Source organism: Camelus bactrianus, chromosome 1 (genome assembly GCF_048773025.1).
Source record: "Camelus bactrianus isolate YW-2024 breed Bactrian camel chromosome 1, ASM4877302v1, whole genome shotgun sequence".
Taxonomy (NCBI): Eukaryota; Metazoa; Chordata; class Mammalia; order Artiodactyla; family Camelidae; genus Camelus; species Camelus bactrianus.
The window spans coordinates 82,025,257-82,045,925 of NC_133539.1; the positions used below are offsets into that span (position 1 = coordinate 82,025,257).

General features: G+C 43.0%; 1 protein-coding gene across 1 annotated transcript in view; it reads left to right on the forward strand.

Annotated features, from left to right (window-relative positions):
- SLC7A14 (solute carrier family 7 member 14) overlaps positions 1-20,669 on the forward strand; it is a 105,537-nt gene that overhangs the window by 60,002 nt on the left and 24,866 nt on the right. Inside the window, exons 3-4 of the mRNA XM_074367911.1 lie at positions 12,075-12,311; positions 14,126-14,343. Coding sequence (XP_074224012.1) covers positions 12,075-12,311; positions 14,126-14,343 — 455 coding nt within the window. The remainder of the gene's footprint in view (positions 1-12,074; positions 12,312-14,125; positions 14,344-20,669) is intronic.

The following is a 20,669-nucleotide window of genomic DNA, read 5'->3' on the forward strand; positions in this document are numbered from 1 at the left end:
GCTGCCCCTGATGTTTAAAAAGTCTCTAAGACATAAGTTAGTAAACACTCACTAAATGTCAGGCATTATTATTATTGCTTTTATTATTAGGCAAATGCTGTGCCCTAATATTTGGACAGTGCATATACTTCCTCATTTGATCTTCTTGGCCCCCCTGCTAGGTGGATACAGTGTTCCAGTTGTATGCCTAATCATTAATCATTGAGGACAGATAACATGCCAGGCACCAGCAGAACAGTTATGAATCATCCTCCCAACAAATTCTACAAAATAAGTACCGCTGTCAGATTCATTCTGCAGATGATAAAACTGATGTTCAGAGAGGCTGGATGACTTGTCTGGGGCCACAAAGTAGTCAGTGGCAAAAAGAGAGTCTAAATTAGATTATTCCTGCTCCAGAGACTGTTACCCAACGTTCCTTCATGCAGACACACACCTCAAAACTCACCAGAGAGAATCAAATGAATCAAGGAAACCCTCATTCTTATTGGAGTTTCAAAAGAACCTGTGGCTCACTCTAGTCTACTGATTAAGAGAGCACTTTTCTAGATCAAAACTTCTGTAACCCAGGTCAGGAAAATGACTTCTAAGCTCAGCACCTCTGTCACCTGTCAGCAGGGAGAAGGCTGTTGTGAAGTGCTTGCAGCTCTTCTGTGCAGGGCTGGATTGACAGCCCTGTAGGAAGGATGTCAGTTACTAGTTCAGAAAAGGGGAAGCACAATATAATAGAAATATCCAAGTTTCTCAAATTGCTGATTGTGAAAATGAGTCTTCTACAGCAAACCCAGGAGAATCTGGGCTTCTTTTACATCTTCTCCAGCACCTCCTAGAGTGGACAGTGCATACCAAAAGCACCCAGCGTGGCTGTGGGAGGAACTGGCCGCCTGCTTCGGGTTCAGCACAGCAGAGGTGCTGCAGAAGACAGGGAAGAGCTCCAAGACAAAAGGCTTGGCATCGATGCCAAGAAACAATGCAGGCACACATAAAATAGTCATGAGCACTCAAGAGACAAAGGGCTTGGGTCAGAAGTCAGGACACCTGAGATCGAGTTCCAGTGCTGTCCCTCAGCAGCTCAGGACCCTTGAGCAAGTCATTCATATCCCTTGACCTCAGTTTCCTCCTCTGCAAAATGAAGAGTCTGGATTAAATTGCCTGTATGAGTTAGGGTGATAAAGAACCCAGGGAAGGGAAAGATTTGTAAAGAAAGGTCCAATGTCTCAACTCTCTGCAGACACATCCCAACACCATGTAACATCAGAGCACTGGGTGCAATCAGTCCCGGAGCTGATCTACTGCACCTCAAGCCCTGTGCTGCCGTTTGTGTAATTTGGGAAATGTATTTAACCTAGAGCTTCCTAAGCAGGTTGTCAAAAATTACAGGTGTGCCAAGGTTTTGCTCCCTCAGCCCTCAGGGCAGCAGGAGTGGCAGAGGCCCCAGGTTAGTCACCCCTACCTGTGAACAACCTCATCCCTTTACACATGACCTCCTTCCCACATCCATACAAATGTCATTTTCTAGATTTATTCTGTCAAGTGAAGCAGATTGGGAAGTCCTCATAACCTGCCTAGATCTTGAATCTATTATCTATAAATGGAGATAATGATAGTGTCTGAATCGTAACTATCTCATAAAAACCAAGATCATGTATGTAAAGTGCTTCGTAGAGCTGGTGCACACAGTAAATGTTTAGTAAAGTTTGTTCTTAATTTATCACTAGTAACTCTACCGTTGGCCACATCTCCATCCTAACAAGGCTGGGTTCATTCTTAGTGCAAATGAGAAGTAGATAGTTCAGATTCGGAAGCCCCTCAGCATTCAAACACAAAAACTAGAGCTGTCATGGAGAAGAAGAAACAGCAAGCAATAAAATGAACCTTTGATATAACACCCCAAGGAATGCATTCACCCTGGACAGTCTGTGTCTGTGCTTTACTGAGTGCCCACGTTGGCTGTATGTGTGGGAAGAGCAAAGATCTGCTAACATGCATCACAAGCATTTCACACTATACTTTACCACTGGCCATCTTCATGGATCTGGCCCCAAAAGTCCCTTGCAAAGTAGATGAAAACATATATAGAAATGTATACATTTACATATATGTATGTATATACATACATAAATATATCTTTATAGTCTATCAACTCAAGAAATTTCCCATTTTGGAATAAATTCAGTAATAGTTCTTGGTTATATTTACTTATCTTGAGACTTTATAAATACCCCAGTTTATAATTTCTTAGGAATTTTAAAGAAAATAAACAATATAATAAATTTCTCCTATATGTGAAAGATAGATACAAATGCCTACTCCTTTGCAAACATTTCTAAGCATGTTTTAATTATGATGAATCGGGCCAAGAGTCCTCAGTGTTTTCCTTGGTGGGAGTGCCTCTGTTAGGAGACCACCAACATATACAAGTGATTCACTGTTCTATTCACTGCAGTTGTCCTGTAGAAAAGTCAGCTAACATCCTACCACTGCTATTGCAATCGGTAGGGGCTATCCAACTGGGAACAATCCATCAGGACCATCTAGGTGTGAATCTAGGAAGAACAGTAGCCCCGGATCCTGCTCAGAAGTGTTTACCATGCATACCATCCTTCCTTCCTCATGGACCAGTAGGCAGCAACACTCATTCCTTAAAATACAAATTTCACACTTATGCCCTGCAGAAAGCCAAATTCTTCTAGAATTTGAGGGCTGCGGAGTAGAAAGGGGGAAGGAGAAGGAGGCTAGGTGAACGTGGTAGGTGTTTGTATCCCAGGAGGGAGGAGAACTAGAAAGAAGTAGGAGTTGTAACCAAATCCCCACACCCAGAAGATTCTCTCGAACAGTCTTCTACATCCTGAGTCTCTGGCCCAGTGCTGCCCTTCCTGCACAATGGCCTCGTCTGGGAAAAAGTCAAGATGGCACCCCTCTTATGAGGGGTTTCTCATGTCTCTGGGAAGGTCCTCCTCTGAGGCCCGTGGAAGATTCTCTGGGTCTCACTCTCTTGGGCATCTGCTGAGAACGCAGCCTGTCCCACTGGAATGTGGTCCCACCTGCTCGTCAAATGGGCTGAGGCGGTCACAGAGGGGCTCAAGTGTGTTATCTTAGCACTCACTTTTAATCCTGTCCACTAAATTCTCAAGCCAAGGGGAGTGGTGGTCTGGTCCCCTCTCAGAAGCTTCTTAGGACTGCCATTTCTGTCCATACCACTTTCCTCTGTAGAGACACTGCCTACTCCTGGAGAGTGATGAGCTGGAAAACCTTTGACTGGCTGTCACCTCAGCAACTGCTCCCCTTGCCTTTCTGCACAAAGCCTTTTGGGCCAGTCATCAGAGTCATCTGGATGAGGGGCGGTAGGCCTCATACAGGAAGGCTGAGCGAGAAAATGGGAACTTTCTCTTCACCCTCACAACTTCTAACTGGACTTGTAGAACAGAATAGACGTTTCTGGGTTAACGATTTAAAACCTGGAAATAAATTTTTCCAGGTTCTGATTTCAAGAGCATCAAGCACACAGAGGGCTTGGTCAAGACTCTAGATAACTTCTGATATCCCTGCCAATGCTGAGTTTCTAGAACCATCAGCCAACACTACTTGCTTCCAACCCTCTTTTATTCCACCTTCGAGGCAGGGCTCCTGCATAAACACTCCCCAGAAACTACCGCTAAGTAAAGCTCTCAGATTCTTTTTCCTCAACTGTAACAACAGCCATAGCTCCTACTAGAGGAGTACCTGCTGTATGCCCAGACTCACGACAACCTGCACAGCAGGCATCACCATCACCATTTTCTAGATGGAGAAACTAAGATTCAGTGAATGAGGTGACTTGCTCAAGGCCGCAGTTAGTAATAATTCTGGTTGCCATTTATTAAGCTCTTAGTGTGTGCAAGGCATTGGGCAAAGTGATCTGTGTGCATTATCTCATTTAGTTGTCTCTGGGTCTCTCTCCAGAGGCTTTGTGGCTCCCATGACACCTCACAGCTTCTCCTAAAGTGAAGAGGGGCTGTTGATGGAGGCCCCAGCACTCCCTCACAGCTTACCTGAACATGAGATGAGGAACCATGTACAATGGGCCTAGCAGAGGTAGATGCCCCAAAACATACGCCTTTCCCTTTTGTAACACCTTTTCCCCTCCAAGGATACCTTTGATGTTAACACAAGGTCACCTACATAAAAATATTAGGAGCCGAGAAAAGGGCAGTTCTAGCCCACCTGCCACCTCGGCAATGAAGAGGGACCAAGCTGGCCCAGAAGATGGGCTCAGGGAACAGCTAACCCTGTAGATTCTTTAGTTGAAAGCAACCACGTTTATTATTACCCTCTTTATTATCATTTGATAAAGCAATCAAATAAACTAATGTACATTAATGACAACACTAACAACAGCATGACCAGACAATAGATACTGGAATTCATCATGTTCTGGAAACTGTACTTCCAACAGCTCTAAAATATTTTCATACAGGGAGATCTGGACAAGAAAGTAAACAGATAGTCTGGTCACATTTAATCAGTAAATTATTAAACTTCCTTGACCTATTTTTTGGGGGGGGTCACTTCTCTGACTATGAGAACAGCTTCTTTCTTTTCTACTTATATGTTGAGACACTGGCACTGTGGGTTGGGGAACTTTCCAGTCCTCTGTTTCCCACCCAACTTTAACTGGAGCCCTGCCATACACCCCCTGACTGAAGATGCTGCCCATCCCCTAAACAAAGACTCTTACTGTCCACCTGGGGCCTGCTCTGGCAGAAAAATTATAAGTCTCTTCTCAGACGCAAAGAACAGGCGTTCCCAGACAAATTGGTTTTCTTCCAGGCACATCTGTAAAAATTGCCTGGGCTTCACTGACAGGTGATGGAGTGACCAAGTTTACTCAGGTAGAAGAGACAGTCGAGGTGGGAGGGAGAGAGAGCCTGATGGATTACTCCCTGGAAAAGAAACCCACAATTTTCTTGGCTGATCAAGAGCATTGGGAAAAGGACAATGGTGCAGGAATGGCAGGGTCCTGCTGCACATGACAGAGGGCTGAAAAGATGATTCTCAGAATCCAGCAACCTGTTTCTCAAAGGGGGGACAGCAATGATGGGGACACTTCTTTACCCACCACCTGGAATTCAGTGCTTCAGTGAAAACAAATGTTTCCAGGAAAATTCACACTCTATTTCTCTCTAAGATCCCGTGATTCTCCTTATACCCTACTCCCAACCTGCACATAAGCAGTACTAACTACCGTAGCAATATATACAGCAGGTCTGGCCCTGCTGTGAAGTTATACATGGGACGGAGATGTTTTAAGAACACCAAGAAAATGAGAAGGAAAATGGATAGCAACCATCTCAGCAAAATGCTATCTTTGGTGAAGTCTGCCTTAAAGACACATTTGGGCCTAAGTGGTGAGTTGCACTGGTGTTGTCCAACAGCTGATTCCTTCCTGAGTCTGGGAGTCAGTAGATAATTGGCATTCAGGAGGAACTGACTTCAAGCACGAGGACTCACTGACAGATACAGCTTATTCCAAACAACCAATCAGGTCTGGTATCTATGACCCATGGCTGGTCACCTCAGGCGGCCTGACAGACCCTCTGAGCAACATGCAGGAGATGGGACTGATCCCAGGGCCTGAATGACACTGTAGAGTTGACTAATAGTTTTTTTTGGACACTCCTCTCCACTCCTTCTCACACCTCCTGACACCCTCTTTCCCTATGGACAGTCCTTCTGGCTGTGCAAAGGCCTCACTTCAGAACTCAATGCTGCAGTTCTTTGAAGCAGCCCATGCATTTTCCCCACCCGCTGCACCTAATATGTCCTCTCTTGTCTTATAATAACTGTTGTTTCTCTGCTCTGTCTTCTCCACTAGACTATCAGACTCACAAAGGAACTGTATTCTTCCTAGTCACCTCTAGGTCTCTAAAATCTAACACTAACAGAGATGCATAGAGATGGTACCTTCCAAACATTTTGGATAAATGAAGGAATGAATTGGAAAGCTCCTAGAACAGGGTATCGGGAGGCTTCCATTCTAGCCCCAGCTCTGTCATTACCTGAATATGCAGCCTCAGGTCTGGGGCTCAGCTGCATCTATCAGGTAAGAGAACAACCCCAATGAACAGCCAATGCCCCTCCCCACACCATGCTCAGTACAGCACTGTGAGGCCACAGAGGATGCTCAGAGATTTGGGGGAGGCATGGGTTGGGGGAGATCCTGGGCAGACTAGCCTCAGGTCTCCCACTCTCTCCTCAGACAGAGCCACCCTTTTACTTATTTATGTGTTAGGCTCTCAAATCAGACTGTGTGTGCAGAGTGGGTTTTACAATCAAGACAAAACTTTACAACAATAGTAGATGAACTGTCCAGACCTTTTCAGCTAGATTCCCCCAACCTATTAAATATGTCCCACGCCCTCAACACTTGATCCCAGGCCACCTCTTGCAGACTCGTCATCCTCAATCCCCAAAGTAGCCTGCATATGTCATCCCTGCTATGCCCCTTCATCTGCCTGAGACCAGTCTTTCTCATTTTTTTTCTGCCTGGCAAAGCCCAGCTCACTCTTCAAGATGAAACTCAAAAGCCTCCCCACTTCCCCAGCAACCAAAGACCCATGCTCCCTAAGAACCACACTCATACCACTGGGCTCCCAGAGCACCTCATAAATACTCTATAGTATTAAATGCCAGCCTGTGAAATCATCTGTTTATTAAATTCTTTCCCGATTGGAATATAAATGCTTCAAGGTCAGGAGATCTGCTTTGCTCACCATTTATGTCTCTGATATTCACCTCAGTGCCTGACTCAGTAGGCACTGAAGGAAGGAAATTAGAAAGTCAGAAGTCATTCGGGAAACTAGTAGCTGCATTGATAAATATGTTAGGGAATTAGTTAGTAAGTTGAACCACATGTTAATGGGAAAACCTCTCTATCTGAGTAGAGTAATTGGCATTCAGGTGTAAATAACCATTAGATTTAAACTTTCCAGGTGAAAGCACACTTTTGGAAAGTACTTATTTGATTGCTCTCTGTGGTGGAATGAAGAGGAAAATGTATTTCTTGAGTGGAGAAACCCTTCTCTACCTTTCGCCTACTCTCAGCTGGGTGTTTCTCCTTTACATCCTCTTAGGGTGGAGAATCCGCCTCCTGGTTCTAAGAGGGAACCAGAGAACCAGAGCAGGCTGTGAGTGACAGGATGACATTAGAAGGGGAAGAACATGTAGTGATTATGTTTACTATTGGGCCACGCTCTCTTAGGCAGTTTGGAAAGTTCACCCTTGTTTGAAAGCACTCTGGGAGAATCTAACCAGAGGCTGGCCTAGTATATCTATATATGACAGAGCCATAGGCCTTCTGAGCTAAAAAGAAATTCACATGGAAAGGAACCAAATTTTTCTGAACCTCAGATCACACATCATTTGGGGTACACACAAGGGGACTGGTAGTGTTTCAAATATGGAATGTTCTAGTGTCTTGTCCCAACCCTCTTTTCAACGTGTAAATCCTAAATTGCGCTAATTTTTAGGCTGGTAATTAGTCAACTTAACCAAAACTAGTTCTAGGTATAGAAATAAAACAAAACAACAGGGATATTAAAAAATAAAACCAGATGTATGTTTATATTTAAAATGTGGACACTGAAAAGGATATCTGAGTTGCAGGCTATGAGGAATCAGTCCCACTCTCTCTAATCCTGCTGAAATGAATCCCCCAATTTCTTAGAGACCTAGACTTGCCACCTTTGAACAACTCTAATGGAAAGACTTCCATCATGCTGTCTGCAGCACGCAGTCACTCGTTCACGGTCATCTGTACCCCAACGTTGTTCTCTGTATTGATTTTCTCCAGCTACATGGTTATTCTTTTGGAATCAATATGCCTTTCCCTCTCGAATCACTTGATGAATAGCCAAGGAATGCAAAATCACTTTGATAATAGCATAAGGCAAATATGATTAGGAAGGTAACTCTGGGGCAAGAAATTTTTAAATGCATTACAAAATTGAATAGAGATTATTCATGAACTATCTCTCATTTAGAATAGTGATTCTCTATCCCAGTACACCAAATCAACTTTAGATAATAAGTACTCTGCAATTCTTTTTTTCTATTCTGCAATGCAAACTAGAGATAATGGTACCTTCCTACTTACTTAACTTTAAAAAAAAATCATTACGCCTTTTGTAGGGAAGATAAATGAAAGAAAAGTAATTTCTAACAAAAATAGTATCTCAATGTGTGAATGCGGGGTCATAAGGACATTAGGGGACATACTGAAATCATTGGTTGCCTGCTGTCATTTATAGAACCACTACGAATGCAATTGCTACAAACGCACACTCACACAGGTGTGCTGTTTGGTGCTCAAAGACCGTGTCTTGAGCCACTGATGATGTGGTTTTCCCAAATGATGACCAACTCCTGGCAAATTCCAAACAAAACAAATTACAACTGTCCCTAAATTCACCCAGTTATCGCAGCCTGGAAAATTCATTGTATATAAAGCCATGCCAAATAAAAGTGCTTAGTATTAATATGTAAGATGAAGACAGATTCAAGCTCAAAAGTTACAAACAGGTTTTGACTTACATGAAAGTCCACTGGGACCTTCAGAATCATGTAAGACACAAGACGGTGCCTTGTTCAGTGGGACGGCCCCACACATGACAGAATGTCTAACAGCCCAGGCACCTGCCCATTTAATGCCACGAGTGTCCACGATAATCATAAGAACCACAGACACCCTCACAGACTTCCAAAATTCCCCCTCGGAGACAGTGCCACCTTAGCTGAGACAGCTGGCTTGCAGTGTTTTCTTCAGGACTTCTCCCGTTGACCCAAATGATTACGAGTTGATTCTAGCTGTGAAACCAAAGAACCTGAGCACTAGAAGGAATCCTGAGGCTCGTCTAGCTGCCCCTCCTTTTACCCGTGTGAGGCAAGTAAGTTGCCTTTGGATACTCCGTTACCACAGAATCTAGAATAAAAACCATATAAAAACCCTTTCCGTGGTTTTCATTTCTTACTACAATTAGAAAGATACCCTTGAAATGTGTCTCTCTTATACACGAGATATTCTGAAATAAAAACTGAATGACTGACAACATTTTCCAGGCTTTTCCAGGACACTTGCAGTTGAAATCACTGACTCGTCACCACTGAGCTTTAGCACCAGGCTGGATACTCTCTAGTGCCCACTAAAAGCTTGGATTCTTGCATACAGATAAATCAGGATGCCAAAATAAAATCTCTTACACTATAATATGTTCAAAATCAGAATGTGCCCCAAAGAATTGACTTCTGGGAGCAGAAATTGTCCTATATGGTTAGAGGCTAATTGGTTTTTTCCACTATTCTCCCCAGACTCCAGTCATCAGGAACCAAGCAGGTTTTTGGAAAATGAACAACTAAGATTCTACATGCACCTGCACTGTGCACAGCACAGGGCCTCTTCCTCCAACTTAGGACAGCAAGGGGCTGGTCCCTTCACAAGACCTAAGGAGGATTTGGCAATCTGCTAATTACCCTTGGTGAAAGGGTTCCGATGGTGAATTGGGTGTTTTTAAATTTAATTTGGCAGATCAAAGATCAAGGAGAGAATGTTTGGTTACCCAAATTCAACAATCCTGATTCTCCAGATTAAATCAGCAGTCAAATCAATGCCCATTTCAAAAGCATTGCTTGGAAAAATTCTATGTATAAGCCTTGCACGTTGTCAGGTGGTAAAGAAGGATGGAGAAAAGAAGTCATAGTATATAAGAATTATTGGGTATAAAAAAATATGAAAACGAATATATGTATGTATATGCATGACTGAGACATTGTTCTGTATGCCAGAAATTGACACATTGTAATTGACTGTGCTTCAATTTTAAAAAGAAAAGAATTACTGGGTAAAGCTGTAGATCCTACACTGACAAGGATAAGTTACTTGCCCCCTAATCCACTCCTCACACTGCACTTAAAGAGAAACCTACTCTGTACATGCAAATTCAATGCTCTTCAGGAGCAGAGAACACACATGTCCCCTAAGCTTCCAAGAAAATGTCACCAGGTCCTCACACTCAGCGTTTACACACTCTGTACTTCCCTCATGGAAGAATTCCTCCCCTCAGGCCTTCCTTCTGAGACCACTTCCTCTTAATTTTAGACTCACTCTAACCACTTAAACATCAAGTGCTAGAAGCAGCGATTTAGAAAAGGAGGAGTTTGGACTGTGACAGCAACAAGAAGAAACAACTGACAGTCTGTCCTCCATGAAGGAGATAGAAAACCATTTTACAAAGTGGAGGGAAGGGGGCTGACATAGAAACTCAAAATAAACAGCAGCCTAGGCCATTCAAAGTAGGGACTAACAGCTTTGCTAGCCTTGAGAGCATCTCCAGGATACAGAAAAATATAGTAATGAATGTAAAAGAAAAGTAAATTATGCTCAATATATTTTGTAGCAAAATTCAATATAACAATAGAATCCTAGATTGTCAGGGTAGGAGACCCTTAAGAAAGCGTCCTGGCCTAATTCCTTTACTTTACAAAGAAGGAAACAACGTAACAGGGTACACAGGTTCAAGGAAGAGAGGTAGAGTTGAGAGGAGAGCGCTGCCCAGCTGGTCCAGTGCTCCTTCCATATGGACACCCTGACACGGATGCCACCGAGGGGAAGGAAAAGAGTAACTGCATCACATTTAGTCACCCACTGTGTCATTGCTGTTGACATCTCTGTTTTTGCTTCCTTGCACTGATTTCACTCCTTTCAAAAGGAAAAGAAACCTGTTCCCTTTAGTCACAAAAGAGTGAACCATTGTTCCCTGATTTGTGATGAGAGAACCTCAGGGTTGGCCCTTAACAAAACTAGGACTGAAGGTAAAGTTGACTTTGAGTTCCCCTCTACATCCTCCTACAACCCTTTCCTGGTGTGTTTCCTCCAAGCTGTCTTATGTCTGTCCTCCCAATTGGTACCCCACCCTCTGCCCCCAAATTCAGAGTTCCTAGTACAACGTAGAATACTCTTCCAGCTTCCAGAAGTTTGGTGTATTCCCAGTCTCTTTCTAATTTGGTCTCTAATTCTATAAAAAAAAAAAAAAAAAAAGAAGCAATATATCATTATTTTTCACTGATACAAGTGGGGAGCTTGTTACAATGCAGACTCCTGGTCTCCACCTCCTGTAATTACAACTCAACAGATGACTCTGGTGGAAGTGGGCCCTAACCTAACCCACTTTAGAAAACACATGGCTTCTGCTTGCCTCTCCAGCATCGCCACCTCCCAGCCCCCCCATGCACATCTCGTGCCACCCAAAACTTGTCTCTCCCCGCCATTTCTTTGCCTCATGTTCCACTTTCTGTGTGCAATTAATTCCTCCATAGACCTGAAAGCCAGCTGATGTACATGTCTCAACTCTGCTCTCTTTGTTCCTATACATCACTGCATTGCTGAGCTCACACAGTCTGGTACAGATCCCCTGGAGGGCAGGGCCATGCCTCACTTGTCTTTAATTCCCACCAATTGGCACCATGCCAAGCACACAGTAGGCACTCTAAAAGTATTCCCTAAATTACATTTTTCATGTGCTAAATTTCCTAGTTAATAACTAGGCATTGATTTATATTTACATTTTTATTATCCTCTCCCCAGATATACTACAGGATTTTCAAAAATTGCTTGAGGTATCACTCTCAAATGAGAAGCACCCTCTGCAATACGTAAAAATGAAAGAGAAGAGTGCTACACATAATCTAACCCTGGTGCCATCAACTGTGGGGGTCACAATGAGTTAGACCCATGTTCACTCAGGATAGCTGACACCTAAGGAGCAATGACAGAGACACCGCCAATAAATGGGAGTTTTTCTAATGAAGAAGATCAGTTTCTGATAGTTTCTTAGAATTAGTTCTGGCATTCAGGTTAAAAAGGTTTTCCGAAGTGAAACTGGGAAACATTAGATCTGACTTTGAATTGATTCATATACATAAACTTTGTGTATTTGTTCCAAGATCCAGAGATTTCCAGTATTTTCTACCCAAGATGGTTAACCACCAAAGGTTGGCTCCTCTCCGGAAATCCATCGTCCATGTGTGTTTGTCCCATGCAGGCGTCTGCTATGCAGAGTTCGGAGTCCGTGTCCCCAAGACCACCGGGTCGGCCTACACCTACAGCTACGTCACTGTGGGGGAATTCGTGGCATTCTTCATTGGCTGGAACCTCATCCTGGAGTACCTGATTGGCACTGCGGCGGGCGCCAGTGCTCTGAGCAGCATGTTTGACTCCCTGACCAACCACACCATCAGCCGCTGGATGGTGGACAGTGTGGGAACCCTCAACGGCCTGGGTGAGACTGCCACATCCTCTAACCCCAACGTGCGAACTTAGCCAAATAAACGGGGTCCTCCTTCAGGGTGCAATCTGGTAAAATGTGTCCAGGGCCTTAAATACCTTTTTTTTTTTTTTTTTTGCCAAGTGTTCTTCCCCTATAAATTCCCATAAAAGCTTTATATGAAAAGATGTGCATCCCAGCCTTATTTATAATAACAAAAAAAATCAGAAACAGCTTAAGTATTCTACAGTGGAGCAAACAATTAAGTAAATTATGGTAGTGTGTTATGTAGCTAGCAACTAAAAGGATGACCAGGAAGACTGTTGTAAAAACATGGAGTATTGGGGGAAGGGTATAGCTCAAGTGGTAGAGCACATGCTTAGCATGCACAAGGTCCTGGGTTCAATCCTCAGTACCTTCATTAAAAATAAATAAACCTAATTACCTTCCCCACCCCGGCCAAAAAAAAAAAAAAAAAAAAAAAAAAAAAAAAAACACCTAAAATAATATGACAATAAATAAATAAAAATGCTTGAAAATTTTTTCAAAAAAAAAAACATGGAGTATGTTTTAGATGTAATGCTGTATGACAAAGGATACAAACTGTATGTGCATCATGTTAATAACTATATAAAAATAAAACTAACGGAGAAAAAAGAACTGTAAGGAACTTCTCCAGTGGTTTCATCGGAAGATTTTTTAAATTGTTCAAAAACAAGCACACATTAATTTTTGAATGAGAAAATATATTTTTAAAAGAAACAAAATGAGTGAATACCAAACAATCAGAAGCTCACATAACAAATACCTTGAGGCTTCAGGTCTGCCACCCACCTTCCATCCTGATAACTATCCCTTTACATTCATGGGAAGCTACACAGTAGATAAGGAAACTCTGGGGTCTTCCCCAGAACTTCCAGGGACTAATTCAGTGGCTGTGTGCAAGTCACTTGACTGGTGTCCCTATCTCAGAAGAATTGACTGAAATGTTGAGCACCCAGATATCATGAGAAGATAAAAAATACAAAGACCACATTTTCTCAGTATACTGATTTCACAGAATTTCAGGTCTGAAAGGGTCCTCCAAAATCAGGCAGCTGAACTCTTTCACTTTACAGATGACATCCAGAGAAAGGAGGCACTGGCCCAAGGCCACACAGCTGGTTAGAGGCAAGGGTCCAGCTGAAACGCAGGAGGCTGACTGCCGAGGCAGTGCCGTTTCCACTCTATAGAGGGCAGGAGTCCACTGACCAACAGACAAGACCAAGCAGGCGGGGCACGTTCACTGGTGATTTTCTCTGCAACCATGTACACACAAATGGAAAGGACACCCTTCTTCCAATAATTTTCAAAGACACTTATTTTAAAATTTGCTAATAAAGAGAAGACTGATGGAATAAAATGGAAAATGTATGGGCTATAAAGTAAACAACAATGAAGATAAAATGGTTCAAATAACGTGTTAGACCCATATATGCATCTGAATGTCCCAGGACAGTCCTGACTTGACATGTTCTATGACTTGGTTCCATAGGCACTGCTGTAATTGTCATATCAAGCACCCCAATTTTTGGTCCAGGATATCAGGTCATCTCACCTATATACCAAAACCTTCCCATATGCAAATAGACACTTGTGGACCACAGTGGAGGTTCCCGCACACGCACACACATGCACACACACGTGCACACACACACAGAGTTCCGTCTCCCTCCATGACAAACTGACCACCCTTCTCAGAGCTGAGTACAGATGCACTTGGGTGGGCCTGGGAGTCTGCATGGCCTTTTTCCCCCTAGACAATATTAACCCACATCTTTCCCCTCTAGGGAAAGGAGAGCAGTCGTACCCGGACCTTCTGGCTCTGGTGATCGCGATTGTCGTCACCATCATTGTCGCACTGGGGGTGAAGAATTCTGTGGGCTTCAACAATGTGCTCAACGTGCTGAACCTGGCCGTGTGGGTGTTCATCATGATTGCAGGCTTCTTCTTCATCAGTGGGAAGCACTGGGCTGGAGGCCAGTTCTTGCCCCACGGCTGGTCAGGGGTGAGTCCATTCCTACATCCTGGTGTACCTGATGCATGCTCTGCCTTCCACCCTGTGACTAGTCTAAGACATATTTTCAAGAAAATGCTGCTTGTCTCATCATCTTCATGGCACCCTCTCCAACACCTTTTATCTGAATTTAATTGGAATGTCCCAAAGAAGTGGTTCTTTTTAAATTTATTTGTTTGTTTTACAAACATTCCTTGAGATCTTATTTTATACAAATTTGAAGTATTGGTCACTTGCCATATGCCTAATACTACAGTAGGTGCTCTGCATATAATACCTCATTTAATCTTCCTAATAACTGCACAAGGAAAATATTTACATTATAGTCTTACAGAGGAAAAAACTCACCCTCAGAGAGGTCAAATGGCTTGCTATTAAACACACAGTATAAGTGCCCAAGTCAGGACCCAATGCCACGACTGTCTGACTCCAAAGCCTGTACATGAACTGCTCAGTCATTTAGAATCTCTCTATAGTCTATTCAGAGGGACAGACAGTCCATAAATAGGCAACGCAGTATAGGATGCCGGGTCAGTGGACGGGTGAGGAAGGGATGAATGTTGCTTGGGAATGGAACTACGAAAAAAACAGCTTTTAAATCTAATCTCAACGTTTGACCCAAGGTGGAGAGTCCCACTGCAGTCAGAGGGCAGATGAGCAGGCCCAGTGAGCACTGGGTATAGATCCCATTCCAGTGGTGTGGTCTACAGCAGAGAAGTCCACCTGGTGTGGTCTGGGGGTTGGCGAGAGAGTGTGCTGAACCAAAAGGATATTTTCAGTCTCATCCCTATGATAGGGTGGTGTGGTTTCTGCTAAAGAAAAATGGGAAGGTCAGAGTGGAAATTCTTTATGCTAATGAGTACTAGTTCTAAGATGTACCCGGATTCTTTCCCTAGTATGACTAAGATTCTTACTTTATGGATTTATTGGTAATATTCACCAGCTCATTCTTTTTTTTTTTAACAGTAGAACATAAATCAGAGAATTTTGAGCTAGAACGGATCTTAGGTCACCTGGTCCCATGCCCTCATTTAACAGGTAAAGAAACTGAGACCAAGAGATGCAAAGCCTCCCAGGATCCATGACAGAAGCCCATGCAGGATTCCACCAGTCTTGCTTTTGTAGCTTTTGCTTAGGCTGGTTTTTCTTGAAGAGGTCCAGGGACCAGAAATCACTTTTGGAGAACACTCAAAGTAACTTCTGTGTATTTTAAACTATGCCACACTGTTCAATGCAGAGAAAGAAAACAAGGAAGCAATTTAAGCCAAGATTTCTAGTCTTCCGCTTATCTGTAAGAATTCCACAGGACCATGGAGTTCATCCCTCCTCCATGAAAATGAATAAATCCTGAAACTGGTTAGAACCAGAAGCAGAGACAAAGAAACACTGTTGATGACCTCATTCTGGGTTCCCAAGTCTATATTTTTTTATGATACAAATTGTTCCTTTCCTATCAAATAAGAGAAACAACAAATTATAAGACTGACAAAGAAAGAATGTTTTCCCGAAACTCAGTTGCATTTTCATCATAGCACATGAAAATGTTCTCACCATTTTCTTAACAACGTAAAAATTACTGGGTCATGGACTTACTGTAAGACTTTGGCCAACAGTTAACTTCTGTACTTTCAGGTTTCCTCATCTATCAAGTGATAAAACTAATTGCACCAAATATTTGGAAAAAAAAGAATAAAATCTTAGATGTTTTCATGTGCACATTGTGTGGTTTGCAATAGCGATCACGTTGGGAGTAAGGAGCTCGCATTCGTCCATACCTGCTGGGTGCCCAGCTTTGTACTCCATGGATATCAAAACTTTACAGAAGGTGCTGCTATCCCCAAACTTACAGATGGAGAACCCAAGGCTCAGAGAGGCTGGATATCTTGCCTGAAGTCACTTAGCTAGTCGGTGCCAGGACTGAAATCCCCACCCAGCTGTATATATGGCTCTAAAGCCCCTTCTACTACATTGAGAGCCTCGTGTATGATGACCCCTCCTTTCTGAGCCTTTCTTTAAAAAAAAAAAAAAAAGTAATATGGTAATTAATCTGACAGGTTTCATTTTCATTTCCTTCAAGCCATCACAAAGTCTTAGAGTATGGGAGCTGGGAGAAGCATTAAAGCAATGGATGGTCTAGGCTTTTATCAGATGGGAGTATAGTTAAGCTGGCTCAGGCCAAACGTGCATTGTTTACTGACACATCATATCAGAGCAATTTGAAAACTTTTTTTAATTACTCAGATCATGTTTAATTTTCAGACTTTTCCTAACAAGCCTATTTAAATGGTACACACTGTAGTCTAGGCCCCATGTGAAGACTAGAAAGAGCTAATATGCTCTGTGTGAATACCCTCTGCCCATGCTGAAGAAGATGAGCAAGTCTTTGAGACTTTCCCTTTGTTCTTTGTTCTGGGGTCTTTATTTCCCTTACGGGGTCTCCTCTCCTCCTCAGGGGCTTCACATCTTTACTCAGTCGGGAGCTGCCTCATTAAGGAAGGAGCTGATCAAGCTGAGCTTAAGGGGTCCTCATCTACCCAATTCCAGGTTCTCACTAGCTTCTGCAGCAAGAGAAGAAGATCAGAAATCAGGCATAAAAAAGAAAGGAAGGATGCCATCCCTAACACGGCCTTCCTTATGACACACTCTTTCATATATACTTTTCATTTAATCTTCACCACAGCCCTGCAAGACAAGTACAGTGATCTCCAGTTGTACATCAAAATAACTGAAGTTTAGAAAAGTTAAGTCACAAATCTAGATCATAACAGAGTTGAGATTCAATGCCAGTCTTGGATGAGCAAAAGCCTTTATTTATTCCTCTACCCCTGGGTTTGGATATGTGGGACCAACTGTCTTTTTCTGCACCTTTGGCCACTGACCTCACTCTAACCCAAGCCTGCTACCTGGAGGAGGCTTGTCATTGGCCACCCAAAAAGCTGGCTGAGATTTTGGATTATTCTTTGCCAATCCATTTTCCCTGCAGGAAATTCAAATATATGTCCCAGTGGCTGTGACTAAAAACATCATCTGAGCACAAAGGACAGCCCAGTGGGAAGATGATGCTGACTCATCCTGTCTGCTATCTGCCTGGCCTTGGATCTCTGCAGTGTACATTTCCCCCCCAGCAAACTGCCTAGACCTGTTCTTTCTCAGCTTTGGTTTCAGGTCAATTTTCCGGTCCAGCAAGGCCACTTTGAATACAGATGCTATTTTTTAAGGTCTGACACCTTTTCATGAGCATGCCATCCACCAAGTGAACAAACACACTCCCTACTCTGTTATCGAATAATTGTCAACAAAAGTGAGTTGTCTACTTGGCAGCTGCGTGAACTTCACTCCTGAGGGAAAACCTGACCCCTACCTGGCAAGGGGACCATTTCAGAGTTCCAACCCACTTTATTCTTCAACCCCTTCAGGTAGTATGGGATGGAGGGAACCACTGTGGAGGGAATGGTTTATAAGGACACTGTGACATGACTTGAAACACAAGTCTCAAGGACTTTGAAAGAGTTAATGAGCAATCTGTCCTCTGGCCATGGACCCCTCAGAAACCTACTCTTTCACTGTTCCAACCACTTCCTTCCAAAGAAAATAACTTAAGGAATGGTTTACTCACTTACAGGTTCTGGGTCAAATGCTTCTTTGGTCTTGAAGAGCTTAAGAACAACAAACACTTCTTCCCCTATATCAAGTAACTGCTGGCCCTCGGCTGAACCCCTGCTTCCATCTGCAATTCCTCAGCCCCTGAACATTGTTGGATGTGTATTCGCTGTATGTTATTTGTTCTTGATGCTATCTTACGGCTTCTCTTTAACCAAACAAGACTCTCCACCAGCACAAATAGCTCCCAGGAAAACAGTTCAGAGCAAGTATTTGTGGGGAATGCTGACAGCCTCCAAACAAAGGAAAAGTTGTTTTCCATGTCTCCACATTTGAATCCACTTGTTGGAACCTATTAGCACATTCCACTGTCGCTGTGGACAGGCTGCTAATAGATCTGGAGAATGAGAGTGGTAGGAAATGCTGTTAAAGTTGGAGTTTTGTCTTGTTACCTGGGGACCGAATTACATAAAAGTGCCTAATTTTTTCCTAGGCATCTGGCAGACCCGCCAAGGAAGAATATGGAGAGCTGCCTCACCCTAATGCCTCTCAAACATCAGCAAGGCACAGGGGACAGCTTTTAGGGATTCCAGACACTGAGTAGCAGGCCACAAATGACACTCTTTTGACAACTAATTAAGTAGCAGCCCTCCAGCAATTGAGACATGAGCTGCTTCCCCACAAAGCTCTGTAGAGGGGAGGACAGACCTGGATCACCCAGCTGAGCAGCTACCAGGTTGATTTTGGAATAAAATTGCCATTTATGTCACCAAATTAGAAAATCAATACTGTTTTTTATTTACATAAAACATTAAAGGAAAGTTAGGATAAAGTACCGACTTACCCAGAAACACACACATACACGCACACACACTTCACCCACCACTTTTATTCACAGATGCTCACCCGTTGGTACCACACGTTCTTTCAGGCATGGAAAGGTATCCTAATCATAAATGCCAGAGGCCAGATCTGCGATCTGGAAAAGGTGAAGTGAAAGCAGTGTCAGTGGTTATTTGGGTAGAGACACACCCATACACAGTTTCATTTCATGGTTCTTTTGTAGTTACCAGTCAGGGATCATTTGCTTGCAAGGAAGAAAAACTCATTCAAACTAACTTCAGTAAAAAGGTGAGCCTATTTGCTGATTGTATTATCTTCTCTTTGATAATCTGTTTATTTAATCTGTATCTCATTAGGCCAGGGTCTGTTTGATCTTGGCAGGTGTGCTGGTTTTCCTCCATTTCTTCCACCCGCTCTCTACCCCTCAGGCTCTGTTCTGTCCCCCAGAAGACCCCTTGCTGGTTGCTTCCTGTTGGGCTTAGCCAGTGGGAGACATCACCAGGAGATCAGAAGGTGAGAAAACGAGGCAGAGGTATTTCTTCCTCAGGCCCTCCTGGCCTGACTCCTAGAGCCCCTTCACTGAAACCATTTCATCTGCACCATCCGAGTGAAACTTCGTGTTCTGCCTATCACAGAACCTCTAGCTCTCTGACATCCGTTCAGTCACTCTTCAGCCTCAATTGCTTTCGAGCTCTACATAAGCAAATTCAAGCTAACAGACATTCTCTTTGCAAACTTCTTCTTTCTCTTCCAAAACTTATTCTCTCTCTTCCCAACTTGACCATAGTTAAGTTTCTGGTATCTAATCATTATCAGTGATTGCCATCTATTCTTTCACTCATTTGGGAAATAGTAGCGTCTGTGTTTTACAAATACATAGTCTCTATTAATCTTGTTCAGTCTGTTACCACAGTCGAGGTTACATTTTGAGTCCTGCAATGTCCTCTAGGCTCCAAGCCCCAGCGGATCAAGTCCAGAGTACTTTTGCATTTGACTGCATCCACACCACCAAGCACAGTTCCTGGTTCATGGAAGCAGTTAATAAAATGCGTGTGAAGTTTAAAAGAAAAGTAATAAGGAGGAGGAAGAAGAGGAGGAATCTGTTTGTGCCCTTAGGTTCATCTGTTCTAGAAAAACTTACAACAGTAATAAAAATATTGCTAATAAGAGCAATATTTATAAGTACCGACTGTATTCTATGACTGTGGTTGACTATATTATCTCATTTAATCCTTGTAACAATCCAATGAGCTAAATAAATACGATTTTTATCTCCATATAAGTGATAAAGAAAATGAGCTCTCAAGGGGTGAGGAATTTGTTCTAGGTCACCAAACTAGTATGTGACAGAACTAACCTAGGTCTGACAGTCTACAAAATCTGCACTCCTAACCAAATCCTATCCCACCCATATGCATGGCCGTGGGATTCCCTCTGCAGCCTACAGTGTACCTCTCCTCCAGCTGCTACACAGTCCATACTTCAAAACTGGGAAGTGTCCCTCCAATTCTGTCTGGAGGCATCTTCCACTGAGTCTTCTCTTCAAGTTAGATATCCCCAACTGTTCAGTTATTCTTCATATGGCATGGTTTACAGACCTCTCACTTTTTTCTAGGGTAGCTTGGCCCTAAGTTCTTATTTAGCACCTCCCCACCCTTCTGTCCTCAGCAGGGACCTCTTCTAGTGTCAGTAACCTTTCCATCCAGAACTGATCACACCAAGTTGGCATGGCACTGTAGACCTGGGATGTCCTAATTGGGAGCAATGCATCATCAGACTGATTGTCATAAAAGGTCACTATATGATTTACAAGAGTTGTGTGTATGTGTGTGTATGTGTTTAAGGCAAGAAAGATGCTAAAGGAAGAGAAAGCA